This window comes from Eurosta solidaginis, chromosome 2 (assembly GCF_040869045.1).
Source record: "Eurosta solidaginis isolate ZX-2024a chromosome 2, ASM4086904v1, whole genome shotgun sequence".
Lineage (NCBI taxonomy): Eukaryota > Metazoa > Arthropoda > Insecta > Diptera > Tephritidae > Eurosta > Eurosta solidaginis.
In genome coordinates this window covers 236,850,158-236,866,825 of record NC_090320.1, presented here as the reverse complement: position 1 = coordinate 236,866,825, position 16,668 = coordinate 236,850,158, and the positions used below count along the sequence as shown (strand labels likewise).

At 36.6% G+C, this 16,668-nt stretch overlaps 1 protein-coding gene across 2 annotated transcripts in view; it reads right to left on the bottom strand.

The window, feature by feature from the left end:
- LOC137240714 (protein spaetzle 3-like) overlaps nt 1-16,668 on the bottom strand; it is a 392,427-nt gene that overhangs the window by 292,169 nt on the left and 83,590 nt on the right. For both annotated transcript variants that reach the window (XM_067767329.1, XM_067767328.1), the window contains one exon: nt 7,859-7,992. In XM_067767329.1, the coding sequence (XP_067623430.1) occupies nt 7,859-7,992 (134 nt within the window). The remainder of the gene's footprint in view (nt 1-7,858; nt 7,993-16,668) is intronic.

Here is a 16,668-nt window from a genome sequence, read left to right as displayed (position 1 = left end):
ATTGGTATGACGAGTTACCTGTCATATTACTTGGTTTGCGATCTATTTACAAAGAAGATATTTCGGCTACACCAGCGGAAATGGTTTTCGGTCAGAATTTACGTTTGCCAGGGGAACTTGTTGTGCCATCAGCTAAACATTTTTCATCAACTGAAGTTTTAAGTAATTTATGTGAACATTTTCGAAATGTTAGATCAAATTTAAGTCATCATAAAGATGCTGATACTGAAATTTATGTTCCAAAAGATCTTCAAACTTGTAAATTTGCATCTGTTCGAGTCATTAATAAACATTCATTACAACAACCATATGAAGGACCTTACAAAATTGTGGAAAAAGACCACAAATCTTGATATAGATAATAATATTAAAACTATTCCTATTGATAAATTAAAACCTGCAATAATTGAAACAACAAACACAAACAACACCAAGAATTTACATAAAAAGAGAGTTACATTCAATTTGTTTAATGATAAATTTTCTTAAAGGGGGAGTAATGTAGGGTTCTTTTTATTTTTATTTAAATTTGTATTTTAGTTACTTTGAACTTTGTAATTTTTAAATGTATTATCAATATTTTAAGTTTCAATATTGATTTTTCAATTTTCAAAAATTTTGGATTATTGTGAGAAATAAAAAATAAAATAGACGCATACATTTAGGCGTATTAATAAAATATAGTTTAAAGTTTAAAACGTGGTTTCAATCTCCACAATCGATCACAACATTATCCACGTTATTGCTTTCTTACTGAGAATATACCAGTGCGTTGTCCACGATTTATCAGTTTAGGCTTTGGGAACAAACAAATAATAAACCAATAACACTTCGATATCTACTCGATAACATTGTTATCGCAAACGTTGGGGGTGTGCTCCCAATAACAAACAGAAAACTCGTCGATATTGGTTACTATTTATAATAAAACTGTTCCCAAATAGTTCTGAAATTATAAAGAAATGACCTTAAAATTTTTAAGACATTGTTTCCGAAAGTTCCCAAGTAGTTCCGAAACTGTCCCCAAATAGTTCCGAAATCACTTTCCAAATAACTGGATATTGAATTGGCTGTCGAATGGTATTAAAGTCAATCCAAAAAGTTTCCAAACTTATCGCAAGTGATCCTTTAAGGATCCGGAGATCATGGTGAAAAGATCCTCAACGAATTCTGAAGAGCAACAATAAATAAGACCGAAACTGCTTTGAATTATAGCTGAGAGTGCTTTGGGTTTTGTTTGAAAACCAGAAATGTATACCAGTTTTCATTCTTAAATATTTTAAACATTTTTGATTTGTTTTTCTAAACCTCTTTTTTTTGTTCTGTTGTAAAATAATTTTAAGAATGTGGAAATAATTTAAAATTTTAACCGAATAAAATAAAAAACGCAGTGGTAAATAAGAGATTTCGAGTTTAGGTTAATTGAAGACGTGAGTATCAAGTACTCGATAACTTTTCGATAAGTAACCAATAAATTTTTGATAACTAATCGACTGCTCGATAGCTTTGCGGTAACAAATCGTTAACTTTTCGATTAAAAACCGATAAATCGTCTCTATCCCGCCGATAACAAACATACAACTTATTGATAACAAACCGTTAACACTTCGATAGCACGTCATTCGGATTCTATTCCGACATTGGCTTTGACTTCGAATATTTCTTTTCCTCTCTTTTCCTTTTCTTTTTTCCTCTCTTTTCCGTCCTCTTCATTTCCTTTCTTTTTCTTGCCTTGCCTTATCTTTACAACCGTGACTATAAACACAAGCTCGGTTTTTATCATCCACATATTTAACGATTTTTATTCTCAGTTGAGCAGAGCTCACAGAGTATATTAAGTTTGATTGGATAACGGTTGGTTGTACATATATAAAGGAATCGAGATAGATATAGACTTCCATATATCAAAATAATCAGGATCGAAAAAAAATTTGATTGAGCCATGTCCGTCCGTCCGTCCATCCGTCCGTTAACACGATAATTTGAGTAAATTTTGAGGTATCTTGATGAAATTTGGTATGTAGGTTCCTGAGCACTCATCTCAGATCGCTATTTAAAATGAACGATATCGGACTATAACCACGAAACTATAACCATCGAAAAACCGAAAAAGTTCGATAATTCATTACAAAAGACCGATACAGCGACGAAACTTGGTAGATGAGTTGAACTTATGACGCAGAATAGAAAACTACTAAAATTTTGGACAATGGGCGTGGCACCGCCCACTTTTAAAAGAAGGTAATTTAAAACTTTTGCAAGCTGTAATTTGGTAGTCGTTGAAGATATATTATGAAATTTGGCAGGAACGTTACTCCTATTACTATATGTACGCTTAATAAAAATTAGCAAAATCGGAGAAGGACCATGCCCACTTTTAAAAAAAAATTTTTTTTTAAGTAAAATTTTAACAAAAAATTTAAATTCTTTACAGTATATAAGTAAATTGTGTCAACATTCAACTCCAGTAATGATATGGTGCAACAAAATACAAAAATAAAAGAAAATTTCAAAATGGGCGTGGCTCCGCCCTTTTTCATTTAATTTGTCTAGGATACTTTTAACGCCATAAGTCGAACAAAAATGAACCAATCCTTTTGAAATTTGGTAGGGGCATATATTTTATGACGTTAACTGTTTTCTGTGAAAATGGGCGAAATCGGTTGATGCCACGCCCAGTTTTTATACACAGTCGTCCGTCTGTCCTTCCGCATGGCCGCTAACCCGATAACTTGAGCAAAAATCGACATATCTTTAATGAACTTAGTTCACGTGCTTACTTGAACTCACTTTATCTTGGTATGAAAAATGAACGAAATCCGACTATGATCACGCCCACTTTTTCGATATCGAAAATTACGAAAAATGAAAAAATGCCATAATTCTATACCAAATACGAAAAAAGGGATGAAACATGGTAAGGTAATTGGATTGTTTTATTGACGCGAAATATAACTTTAGAAAAAACTTATTAAAATGGTTGTGACACCTACCATATTAAGTAGAAGAAAATGAAAAAGTTCATTAACACCTTTCATTTGATACCCATATCGTACAAACGCATTCTAGAGTCACCCCTGGTCCACCTTTATGGCGATATCTCGAAAAGGCGACCACCTATACAACAACCACCACTCCCTTTTAAAACCCTTATTAATACCTTTAATTTGATACCCATATCGTACAAACACATTCTAGAGTCACCCCTGGTCCACCTTTATGGCGATATTTCGAAACGGCATCCACCTATAGAACTAAGGCCCACTCCCATTTAAAATACTTATTAACACCATTCGTTTGATGCCCATATTGTACAAACAAATTCTAGGGTCGCCCCTGGTCCACCTTTGTGGCGATATCTCGAAACGGCGTCCACCTATGGAACTAAGGATTACTCCCTTTTAAAATACTCATTAACACCTTTCATTTGATACCCATATCGTACAAATGCATTATAGTCACCCCTGGTCCACCTTTATGGCGATATCTCGAAAAGGCGACCACCTATACAACAACCAAACTCCCTTTTAAAACCCTCATTAATACCTTTAATTTGATACCCATATCGTACAAACGCATTCCAGAGTCAACCCTGATCCACCTTTATGGCTATATCCCTAAATGGCGTCCACCTATAGAACTATGGCCCACTACCTCATAAAATACTCTTTAATGCCTTTCATTTGATACACATGTCATACAAGCACATTCCAGGGTTTCCCTCGGTTCATTTTACTACATGGTTATTTTCCCTTATGCTGTCACCATACCCCTCAACTGAGTATGTAATGTTCGGTTACACCCGAACTTAACCTTCCTTACTTGTTCTTCTTCATTATGCTTTAGTTAGTTTCCATTAACTAATTAGCGCTGCTACTTCGATGTAAAAATCCAATTTGTATTATGAAATTATCTTTTTTAGATTTTTTAAACCTTTATTTTTTTGTTTTGTTGTAATATAATTTTGAGAATGAGGTCAAACTTAAAATATTAACCGAATAAAATAAAAAATTTACGTCAATAGGAGGTGTGAGTACCAAGTACTCAATAACTTTTCGATAAATGACCACTAAATTTTCAATAATAAATAGATAACTAGATAACATTGCGGTAACAAATCAATAGCTTTTCGATTAGAAACCGATAAATCGTCTGTATTTCGCTGATAACAAACATACAATGGTATGGTAACCGTTAACATTTCGATAGCACGCCATACGGTTTCGGTTCCGACTTCGGTTTTGATTTCTAATATTTCATTCATCTCCCTCCTTTTCTTTTTCCCTCTCCCTTCCCTATTCTTAATTTTCTTCATTTTCTTGCTTTGTCTTATCTTTACAACCATGACTATAAAAATAAGTTCCATTTTTATTATCCACATCCACATCACACATAAACATTTCTTCTTCATTCTGCCGTCGTTAGTTTTCACTAACTTATTTACCATGCTACTTCGATAAAAAATTCAATTTTGTATTATGAATTTGTTATCGATATTTTGAGCATAGCGTTTTCGTGTTTCGATAACAACAGGAACACAATATCGTTTTCCTAATCAGTTTATCGAATATTAATTTGAGTGCTTTAATTTTATTCCCACGTGTTTGTTGTGCCCATTTCAATTCACCATAATTTCGCGCTGATCGAAACATGATTCCAAAAAGTTCTGAGCTGGTTATTTAATGCAACGAAAGTGATTCAAAAACGGAACTGAAGTAATTTCGGTCCCGGTTATTTTGTATGAACTGGTTGCGTTCGTGCAACCTTTGTTTGGAACTAGTTGCTGTTTAGAAACTGGAAACTTTTCGTAAACGATAACTATAAGGAATTAGTTACCTTTTTTTGGAAGCTGTTATATTTACAAAATAGTAACTGATAACACTACGGACTCATTCATATTTAGGAATCATTTTCCGACCCTTCAGAGATCAACTCTGGATGGTTTTCGGGATCCCGTCAGGGTCATTTCAGGAATTTTTCGGGCTAATTCGGAATCATTTTGGGACCCCTCCTGCTTAATTTCTGAATGTTTTTCGGGATCTGTTTGGAAATTTTAGTATCATCTTGGGACCCTTCCGGGATCATTTTAGGCCTCTTCGCAACAGGTAGTTCAGAACACATGTCTTTTTAAATTATGAGCTTTTATGGCCGTGGATTTGCTGCTAATTATTCGTAATTAAAATTCGGTATGTTTTATCTTCAATCTAACAGAGCCTTTTCGTTCTATTTTTAAGTTTTTTAAATGAATCGTGTAACGAACTGTTATAGCTATAATTACACTTTTTGTAATATTTTAACCAACTAAATACCCGAAAAAGCAACACTACTTTCATCTTATAAATTCTCTTTGGTTTTAGCTAATTGTAGTTTCAGTCCTTTGTACTATGAGTAGTAATTCTTTCACCCCTCTCATGTCAGTTAATTTAATTTAAAAACAAAATATATTTTTTTTTTTAAATTCGAGAAAACTGTATTGTAATATTCATGAAAGCGTGCCTTTCAGCCACTCTTCTCATTTAGTTTTTTTTTTTTTACTAAATTACAAAAATAAAATACATTAGACAAAAATAATTTTTAAACAGAAAACCTGATAAGCAGGCTAACGTGAATAGCACATATATTTTATTTTCTCCTTGCGGACGGGGCCGCGGGTAAAGGCTAGTATAAAATAAACAAGTAAAGAAGGTTAAGTTCGGGTGTAACCGAATATTACATACTCAGTTGAGAGCTATGGTGAAACATAAGTATTTTCCCATGTAGGAAAATGAACCAAGGGAAACCCTGGAATGTGTTGACATGTGTATCAAATGAAAGGCATTAAAGAGTATTTTATGAGGGAGTGGGCCATAGTTCTATAGGTGGACGCCATTTAGGGATATCGCCATAAAGGTGGATCAGGGTTGACTCTAGAATTTGTTTGCACGATATGGGTATCAAATGAAAGGTGTTAATGAGTATTTTAAAAGGGAGTAATACTTAGTTCCATAGGTGGACGCTGTTTCGAGATATCGCCATAAAGGTGGACAAGGGGTGACCCTAGAATTTGTTTGTACAATATGGGTATCAAATTAAAGGTATTAATGAGGGTTTTAAAAGGGAGTGGTGGTAGTTGTATAGGTGGAAGCCGTTTCGAAATATCGCCATAAAGGTGGACCAGGGGTGACTCTAGAATGTGTTTGTACGATATGGTTATAAAATTAAAGGTATTAATGAGGGTTTTAAAAGGGATTGGTGGTCGAGATATCGCCATAAAACTGGACCAGGGGTGACTCTAAAATGCGTTTGTACAAGTGGCCTTAGTTCTATAGGTGGATGCCTTTTCGAGATAACGCTATAAAGGTGGACCAGCGGTGACTTTATAATATGTTTGTACGATATGGGTATCAAATTAAAGGTATTAATGAGGGTTTTATAAGGGAGTGGCCCTTAGTTGTATATGTGAGGGCGTTTTCGAGAGTGACCCAGAACATCATCTGTCGGGTACCGCTAATTTATTTATATATGTAATACCACGAACAGTATTCCTGCCAAGACGCCAAGAGCTTTTGATTTCGCTCTGCAAAACTTTTTCATTTTCTTCTACTTAATATGGTAGGTGTCACACCCATTTTACAAAGTTTTTTTCTAAAGTTATATTTCGCGTCAATAAACCAATCCAATTACAATGTTTCATCCCTTTTTCCGTATTTGGTATAGAATTATGGCATTTTTTTCATTTTTCGTAATTATCGATATCGAAAAGTGGGCGTGGTGATAGTCGGATTTCGGCCATTTTTCATACCAAGATAAGGTGAGTTCAGGTAAGTACGTGAACTAAGTTTAGTAAAGATATATCGATTTTTGCTAAAGTTATCGTGTTAACGGTCGAGCGGAAGGACAGACGGTCGACTGTGTATGAAGACTGGGCGTGGCTTCAACCGATTTCGCCCATTTTCACAGAAACAGTTATCGTTATAGGAGCTATGCCCTTTCCAAATTTCACAAGGAATGGTAAATTTTTGTTCGACTTATGGCATTAAAAGTATTCTAGACAAATTAAATGAAAAAGGGCGGAGCCACGCCCATTTTTAAATTTTCTTTTATTTTTGTATTTTGTTGCACCATATCATTACTGGAGTTGAATGTTGGCATAATTTACTTATATGCTGTAAAGATATTAAATTTTTTGTTAAAATTTTACTTAAAATGTTTTTTTTAAAGTGGGCGTGTCTTCATCCGATTTTGCTAATTTTTATTTAGCACATGTATAGTAATAGTAGTAACGTTTCTGGCAAATTTCATCAATACTTTCAAATTACCTTCTTTTAAAAGTGGGCGGTGCCGCGCTCATTGTCCAAAATTTTACTAATTTTCCATTCTGCGTCATAAGGTCAACCCCCCTACCAAGTCTCATCGCTTTATCTGTCTTTGGTAATGAATTATCACATTTTTTCGCTTTTTCGTAATTTTCGATATAGAAAAAATGGGCGTGGTTACATTCCGATATCGTTAATTTTAAATAGCGATCTGAGATGAGTGCCCAGAAACCTACATACCAAATTGCATCATCATACCTCAAAATTTACTCAAGTTATCGTGTTAACGGACAGACAGACGGACGGACGGACGGACATAGCTCAATACAATTTTTTTTCGATACTGATAATTTTGATATATGGAAGTCTATATCCATCTCGAAGCCTTTATACCTGTACAACCAACCGTTATCCAATCAAAGTTAATATACTCTGTGTGCAAAGCACGCTGAGTATAAAAAATTTGGAAACTTCGATTATCCAGTTTAACCTTATTTTAAATTTTACTGAAAAAAAAACGAGCCTTATAGAAATTATTTTGGGTCCAATGCATTCAAACTTACCGGTATTTGGACAAATGAGCCGTTGTTGAATGTAGGATACGAGAATAGCGGCACTACTGGCGCAGTACCATTTTTCAAGAATATGGGCCCTTGAATTGGCGTCACAGTGGGCATTGATGATTTTTTATTTGCATCTGAAAGTTGAGAAGAAAATACTTGAAAATTACGATTACAACACATGATAAGAACTAAGTTTATTTACATAGCTTATTTAGCTATTCTATAACAAGAATATACATTCCAAAGGTAAGCCTCGTTTCATCTCTTCACTCTCAATATCCTACTATCTTTTCTACATGATCTTCCATTTTCTTCTTATTATTAAACAACCACACACAATTCGTGTATTTTGTTTTTGTAATTCGCTGGTTGAGTGTCAAAAACATACTGCGTAGAAATGTCATAGCAGCTAAAAAACATTTAGCTGATAAACTTCCACCATCTGTATGGTTTTACCATAATGAAACTGTTTAGCTAGTTGAAGCGTTTTGTTCAAGCTCCCTTGGAAAAAAAAAACAACTATAAATAATTGAAACGTTCTCCTCCCCAATAATATTTTTCTCCGCGATGTATATAATTTCTCTTCAAATCATTTGTAATGCAAAAAAAATGCCTTGCCTCTCGTTTCTCCTCTGCATGTTTGATGCCTGTATCTCCAACGTATCTTCTCGCCTTCACTTTCTCAATTTTTCTCTCTTCTACTCCCGCTTAATCACTCTTCCTCAACCTCTCACCATTTTTCCTCATCAACATCCATTCCATATGTCCTCTCCTTCCTATCTTCAAATCGCTCCATTTCCTACTCCCACATTCTTTCCTCTCCCTCACCATCTCTGTATTTTCCTTCCTCTCACCCTTCCCTTTCTCTCCGTCTCCAATCCCAATCTTATCCCTTATTTCCCTTTTTCCTTTTTCAGCCTATGGCTTTTTGCACAACACTTCCTTCCTTTTAATTCTTTTTCTTAACACCACTCATTATTAAAACTCTCAATAACACATCTTATGTGATATCTATTTTGTGAAGATACATTCTGGGAACAACCTAAAGCCCACTTACACACCATATCCGAAACTTGGTTAATGAAATTGGTTCATCCGGTTTTGAGTTATAAAGTTACCAACAGATTATGCATTCGCATTTGTATTCGAAAGGCTACCCAAATATGAAATGTCAAACAAATCACACCATCCTAGCCCACTTTTCAGAAAGAAAGGGTCCCAAATATTAAGCTAGTTGAAGAGATACCCTCGTACTAAATCTCTAGCAAATCGCATCATAAATTACTTTTTTAGGAATACTCCGGTCCCTGGTCGATGTTGATAGTCCTTTGCCGGATATAGATCCGGTACGTTCCGGTAACTAAGCACCATCAAGGTACTAGCCCGTTCATCTCGAGAACGATTAATATGACCACAATAACCCTGCTAGGCCATTTCGACAATCCATGCGGAACTAGGGGTCGCCAGAGCCTCGCCTGCTAAATATGTTTATGATACATTCTTATTTGTAACAGGATTCCCCTCGCGCAGGTGAGGTTGACAATTTGGTTGCGGAAGCTTTGAAACTATAAAGCTTTGTATTGCGCTTATCAACCACTTGAATGTTCCGGTCCCTGGTCCTCTTCCCCTGAAGAAAAGTTTGCGGAATGTTGGCTTTGCCAAAGAGGTACTCCTGTACCTAATTAAAAACTTTTTGAAAGAGGTTGGTCCTGGATCTACTTTCTTAAAAGAAACGTTTCTCAAATAATAAGCCAGCCAAATAGGTACCCTGTGCCAAATTCAAGTAAATCGCACCATAAATTCGATTTCTTAGAAAAGGTCGCCACCCTAGCCCACTTTCCGGATATGAAAGAAAATACCAAATTGCGAGTCTGAAGCATCTTCAATGCCCTTTGAATACAAACACATAAAATCTCATCAAAATCGATCCAGTCGTTAGATAGAAGTTCAGTCGCAAAAACACGTACAAAGAAACATATGTGTATCAAGATAAAGAAATTAAAGGTCGTTTGGTTAAGATCTCGGGAAATCGTATCTCTAAAATCTGGTGTGTTGTAATATAAGTGCCAGCCTATGAAATATGTTTAGCATCAACTGACTTTACAATGTACTCTTTTTTTACACCACTCGTTGCTCATATTAAAGCGATGACCTTTGTCACCCCTAAATCCACTACACAAGCCAATGCGCATGCGCTGTCATCATCATTTGGAGCATTCTCAATTAATGCCAACGCCGATGTAAAACCATAAATCGTATATTGCTTGGGGCATGTACATGCCTAAGTAATTTGTATGTGCACCTAAGATGTGAAAAAATTTGTAAGAAAGCTATGAGTTGCAATATATGAATGTAGGCATGCGCATAGATCTGTAAACCTGCATTTACTCAGAAGCTATCTCGTTTATTTTAAAGGCCATTAAATTTACAATTGCCTATATGTACATGAATACAATGTTGGACTACTATGCGCTTTAGGGTGGCCCTTATAAATAAATTAAACAAACTTTTCCATTCTCATCTCTTCAGACGGCAATACTTAAGTTAAAAATATCACATACAAAATTGAATTTTTTGAATTCCAATACCCAAAACCGATCCGAGATCATATACAAATTTCGGTCCCAATAAGAAACGGTTAAAGGGTGTGGCATGGTGGTTAGGGTACACATTTGAATATATTTAGTCTTCATAAGAGACTCTGAGCTTGGTATTCAAACGTAAAGCTGATATTTTGGCCAAGGTACTACCGTCTAGAGGTTTACTCCGACCACTTTAGCTCCGGCGCACAGTGATCGGTCTTGTATGGAGTTGGTGGCCAAAAATACTTCCGGTAGAGATATCAACGTGAAGCTTTGATCACGGCTTTACAAATATGTGGGAATTTTTTTTCAATAAAATTGGTGCGGGTGATACCTTCATACCGACCCATAACCACCCACATTCACCGCATGCATACAAAAAGTAATTAGATGTGGGGGCAAAAGTGGTAAGATGTGTCTATTGCAAATACAATGTTTAATAGGATTAAATAAAGAAATTTTAGTTATTAAGAGATCTTGCATGCATAACAATAACAAAACAACAAACACACACAAAAGTTAACATTTGCATATTGTCACGGATATTAGCATCCCTAAGCTATACCATCACTAAGGCGATGCTAAGCGATGTTCACGTCAATAATCAAATCATGTATACACATATATAAGGCAGCCGAGAGATGTCACACACAGATGCATTTACTTATACGCCTATGTGTGTGCGTGAGACTGTAAACTACAAACTCACATACATCTGAGAGACGCTGAAAAGTAGAAAATTGTAAACAAGTAGAAACTATATGAGAACTATAAACACTCGAAATAGTTGGTAAGTTCTGGAAATAGAAGAGCCTAGATGTATGCAGCGTAAACTATAAAAGCGGCACAAGCGAGTAAAATGTAATTCAGTTTGAGTTGAGCAATCAATCAGTTATTGATTAAGCACGCGATCTGGCGGCCAATATTAGAGTTTAATTTGAGTTATCAATCAGTTTGGTTATTAAGCCAGCGAGTAGCAAAGTATAAGTGTTATTGTGAAGTACTTTAATAAAGGCCATTTTTCCATTATTCAATATTGGAGTTATTTATTCAACAGTTTAGTGATTCGAACTTAGCAGAGGATTGCAAATAAGAGGATTTGCAAGTAAATTCGTTACAATTGGTGTCAGAAGAGGAATTGTTGAATAAATTCTGAAGATTGGGAATACAACTTGGACATGGCAAAGTTCAGTGAATTGAAGTTCCAGCAACTGAAGAAGGAGTTGGAGAACCGTGGATTAAATACAACCGGCAATAAGATCGAACTTCAAGCACGGCTACGAGAGGTAATGGAGTCGCAAGGAATTGATGTGGACGAGTTTGTCTTTTATCCTGATGGGGACGAAACAACAACAAAAATTGAAGAGAAAAACGAAACATCGCAGACAGTTACAAACACAGACTTGAACATGATATTGGCTGCAATATCGGCACAAATGTCCGAAATGTCATCACAAATATCCACCAACATGTCATCCCAACTGGAAGAACAAAAGACAAATATAACATCCCAACTGGAAGAACAAAAGACAAATATAACATCCCAACTGGAGTCACAGAAGACATATATGGCATCCCAACTGGAATCACAGGAGGCACGTATTTCAGAAATGACGTCGCAAGTGTCATCTCAACTGGAAGACCAAAAGACATATATGGCATCTCAATTGGAAGCGCAGAGGCACGTATATCTGAAATGTCGGCAGAAATTTTGGAACAGGTATCATCAAAACTGGAAGTGCAGGATGCAAAAATGGCTCAATTTCAGGCAGAAGTAAATGATTTAAAAGCTCGTATGGAGCAGTTACAACTAAATCGCCCAGCTGTTTCAGCGAATAATCCAAAGGTAAAGACACCATCCTTTGACGGTTCTGTTCCTTTTCAAGTCTTTAAGCTACAGTTTGAGAAGACCGCAGCAGTGAAACAATGGAATGCTGAAGATAAAGTTGCAGCTCTGTTCGTTGCACTGAAAGGGCCTGCCGCGGAAATCTTACAGACCATCCCAGAGTACGAGCGGAACCATTACAAAACATTGATGAGCGCTTTAGAGAGACGTTACGGAAGCGAGCATAGAAAACAGATATTCCAAATTGAGTTGCAAAACCGCTACCAAAAAGCAAATGAGACATTGCAGGAGTTTGCTTCAGATATTGAAAGATTGGCTCATCTTGCAAATGCGGACGCACCCGTGGAATACACTGAAAGGGTAAAAATCCAGAGTTTCATAAATGGCATACGGGACGTGGAAACGAAGCGAGCCACATACGCGAACACAAAGCCAACATTCGCAGAAACGGTGTCACAAGCTCTGATTCAGGAAACGGCGTCGCTTCTGTGTAAGCCAGTTTTCAACGCACGCCGTGTGGAAGTAGAAAGGCCAGAGTGGGTAGACGCAATATTGGAGGCACTGAAAGGATCGCAAAAGCGAAGTGAAAAAGTTATCAAATGCTTCAAATGCGGGAAGTCCGGTCACATAGCACGTCATTGCGATCTTGGTCTTAATAGTTCCAACAATGTGGGTGGCCGTAAACGCAAAGCTGGAGGAGATGAGCAAGAGCGAGTAAGAGGTAGAGAGCTAGATCCAGATATTGAATGCCCTGTGATATCTGTGTCGCAAATTGGTAGAAAATCGAGCAGTCTTACCGTCAGAGGGAATGTGGATGGCAAAGAACGAGTACTGACTGTAGATACGGGCGCATCTCATTCCTTGATCCGATCTGACTTGGTCAACAGGAGAGTAAAACCGTTACCTGGAGCAAAGTTGCGTACGGTCACTGGCGAGTATAACCAAGTTCAGGGAGAAGTGATATGTGAAGTATTGATTGGGAAGGTCATGGTTCTACACAAATTTGTTGTGGCGGAGATTGTTGATGAAGTTATATTGGGAGTGGATTTCTTGGTTGACCATGACATCAAGATCGATATGCAGAGAAGGGTGATGTGTTACGAGAACCAAGATGTGCCACTTAACTTTAGTTTGGAAAAAGGGTTCAGCAGTAATCGGGTACTGGTGGGGAAGACTCGACGAAGGCCACGAAATTCAAAGGTAAAGGTTGATGGAACAAATGGGCCAAACAAATTAAAACCGAAGGTACCTGTGAGAGAAACACTGGCATTGAAAAGCCCTAACGGACGTACTGAAACGAAGAAGGAATGCAAGGGTGGTTTCAAGCCAAGGCACACTACTGTTGTGAAGCGTCGGAACGATACTGATTATGCAAAGGAAATCCGTCCAGCGCAAGCTCTGCGAAGTAGTCCTTCATTGGTCAAGCAACAGAGTGCGAGGGAACGATCCAGGATAATGAGTAGTAAGATGAAACACAGGTACGACAAGGAAAATAATTCGAAAGGTTTATTGGCGGGAGATTTGGTACTGTTATACAACCCTCACCGGCGGAAAGGTGTTCCATCCAAATTTCGGTGCAGTTGGGAAGGCCCGTACAAGGTTGTGAAGAAGATCAGTGATACCATCTACCGCATACAAAGCATTGAGAAACCACGGAGTAGAAGAGTGGTACATTTGGCGATGCTATCAGCGTTTAGATCGAGAGATTTGTCTGATCGGGACGATCAGACTTAGGTGGAGGGCAGTGTCACCGATATTAGCATCCCTAAGCTATACCATCACTAAGGCGATGCTAAGCGATGTTCACGTCAATAATCAAATCATGTATACACATATATAAGGCAGCCGAGAGATGTCACACACAGATGCATTTACTTATACGCCTATGTGTGTGCGAGAGACTGTAAACTACAAACTCACATACATCTGAGAGACGCTGAAAAGTAGAAAATTGTAAACAAGTAGAAACTATATGAGAACTATAAACACTCGAAATAGTTGGTAAGTTCTGGAAATAGAAGAGCCTAGATGTATGCAGCGTAAACTATAAAAGCGGCACAAGCGAGTAAAATGTAATTCAGTTTGAGTTGAGCAATCAATCAGTTATTGATTAAGCACGCGATCTGGCGGCCAATATTAGAGTTTAATTGAGTTATCAATCAGTATGGTTATTAAGCCAGCGAGTAGCAAAGTATAAGTGTTATTGTGAAGTACTTTAATAAAGGCCATTTTTCCATTATTCAATATTGGAGTTATTTATTCAACAGTTTAGTGATTCGAACTTAGCAGAGGATTGCAAATAAGAGGATTTGCAAGTAAATTCGTTACAATATCATCGACTGGATAAATTAGTATCGTATGTTACAACTGAGTACATATGACATACGACAATAATTTATCAGGTTGACGCTATCAGAAAACTGTCGAAAACATAGTTTGTGGCAGAAAGTGGCAGCTGATGTTAACACTTTAGAATACTTAGACTGTGGCTAATAATAAGATATAAGTTCCAACGTTGGGATCGGTGAAGAACCCAACTAAAACTTTAGCTGGCATTGAAATATTTGTGCAAATAAACACTAATAAAGACACTGGTGAAATTTTAAATAACAATCTAAAGGCACTAAAATTATTTCAAAACGAAGTAAATACCTTTGACTTTAATATTCATTTTTATTTATTTCGATAACATGATATTTTATGTATTTTTAAATAACTTAAACTTGCACTTTATTTTTAAATTGCTCACACTGCAAAAAGCAACTAATACCATAACCTCACTTTTGAAGCTATTCTTAGAGTAAAGTTGGAATACAACAAAAACAAATATATCTTTTTAAAGGCTGTTCTAATAAGAGATTAACGACACATTTGGTGACAAACTTTTCACATAGATTTTTTTATTTTTGGCCTATGGAACCGAACACTGTGCGACGGCGGCGTTGGCTCTATTATGTACCGGCGGCGGCGGCGAAGCCGGCGTTCTTACTTAAAAAAACTTGATTTTTCTAGCTTATTAGACACTTTTATTCGAGCTCTAGGCCAAACAAATATATATATCAAAATTTCAAAAACCGATTTTGCATATACAATATTTACTGTTGTTGATATTTCGACCTCAGTTTGAAGTCATCTTCAGGACTGGAAATTAAAATAAATATTACACTAAAAACATTAAATGCACATAAAAATTAACAACGTACACATATGATTGTTGCTTATCGACTAATTTTTAGCATGAATTAAAACAATATAAGAAGCACCTAAGACAAGATGTAAACAATTAAAGAACCGTAATGGTAAACAAAATTTAACAATAACAATCATATATGAACTAATAAACTGTAAGCGACGCTCAAAACATATGTATCACCAACGAGGAGGTTTGTTGTTGTATGGCGAGAGAACATACAAAGGTGGTAGGACAGAACACGAACAAATGAGACTCAGCATTGCTTGTAGCTATTTTTGATGAGTTGTCTGTAGGCTGGTGCACAGTGAACCGTATCACTATTAAAATTCATACGTATATCCGTAGGGGTATTTATAATGTGCAACATTTCCAGAACGAAGCGTTTATTATAATGCTTTTCTTTTTCAAATATCTTGATTTTTCTATTTATAAAAAATAATATTTAAGAAAGGTTTTGTTTAAATATATTTAAGGAAATCAACGTTTTGGTCATTTCGGAAAGATCCGGTGTTTTTGCCTCAAAATCTCGCGGATCGTTCAAAAATTTCAGGAGTAGCTCCTTGCGGAGGGACTGTCCTTCATTCACTTGCTCCAGGGAGGATTCGAACGTAACCCCGGTCTTAAGCACCAGCACTGCTGCGTCTGCCGAAAAAAATAGAAGTACTTAAAATGGTAACACTTTTATCTGTATGTCTCGTGCAAAGCGTGGTTTCACCGAAGGAGATGTTCTGGGCTAACTCCTAATGCTCGTCGCCGACACGATTCCTTTAAATCATTTGTGGCTCCTTGCTGGTCACGCACAAAGGCAACTTGCGGTTGCTTTTAATCTCTTATTCATGGTCATGACTCTCGTGACAGAGTTTTAACGATTAGTATCAATTCTGGCCTATTGTTGATCACGCCAAAGGGCGCCTCCAGTTTTTATACTCAGAGTGTTTTGCACACAGAGTACATTAACTTTGGGTAACGGTTGGTTGTAGAGGTATAAACGAATCGAGATAGATATAGACTTCCATACATCAAAATCATCAGTATCAAAAAAAAATTTTATTGAGCCATGTCCGTCCGTCCGTCCGTCTGTCCATCTGTCCGTTAACACGATAACTTGAGTAAATTTTGAGGTATCGTGATGAAATTTGGTATGTATGTTCCTGGGCACTCATCTCAGATCGCTATATAAAAGGAACGA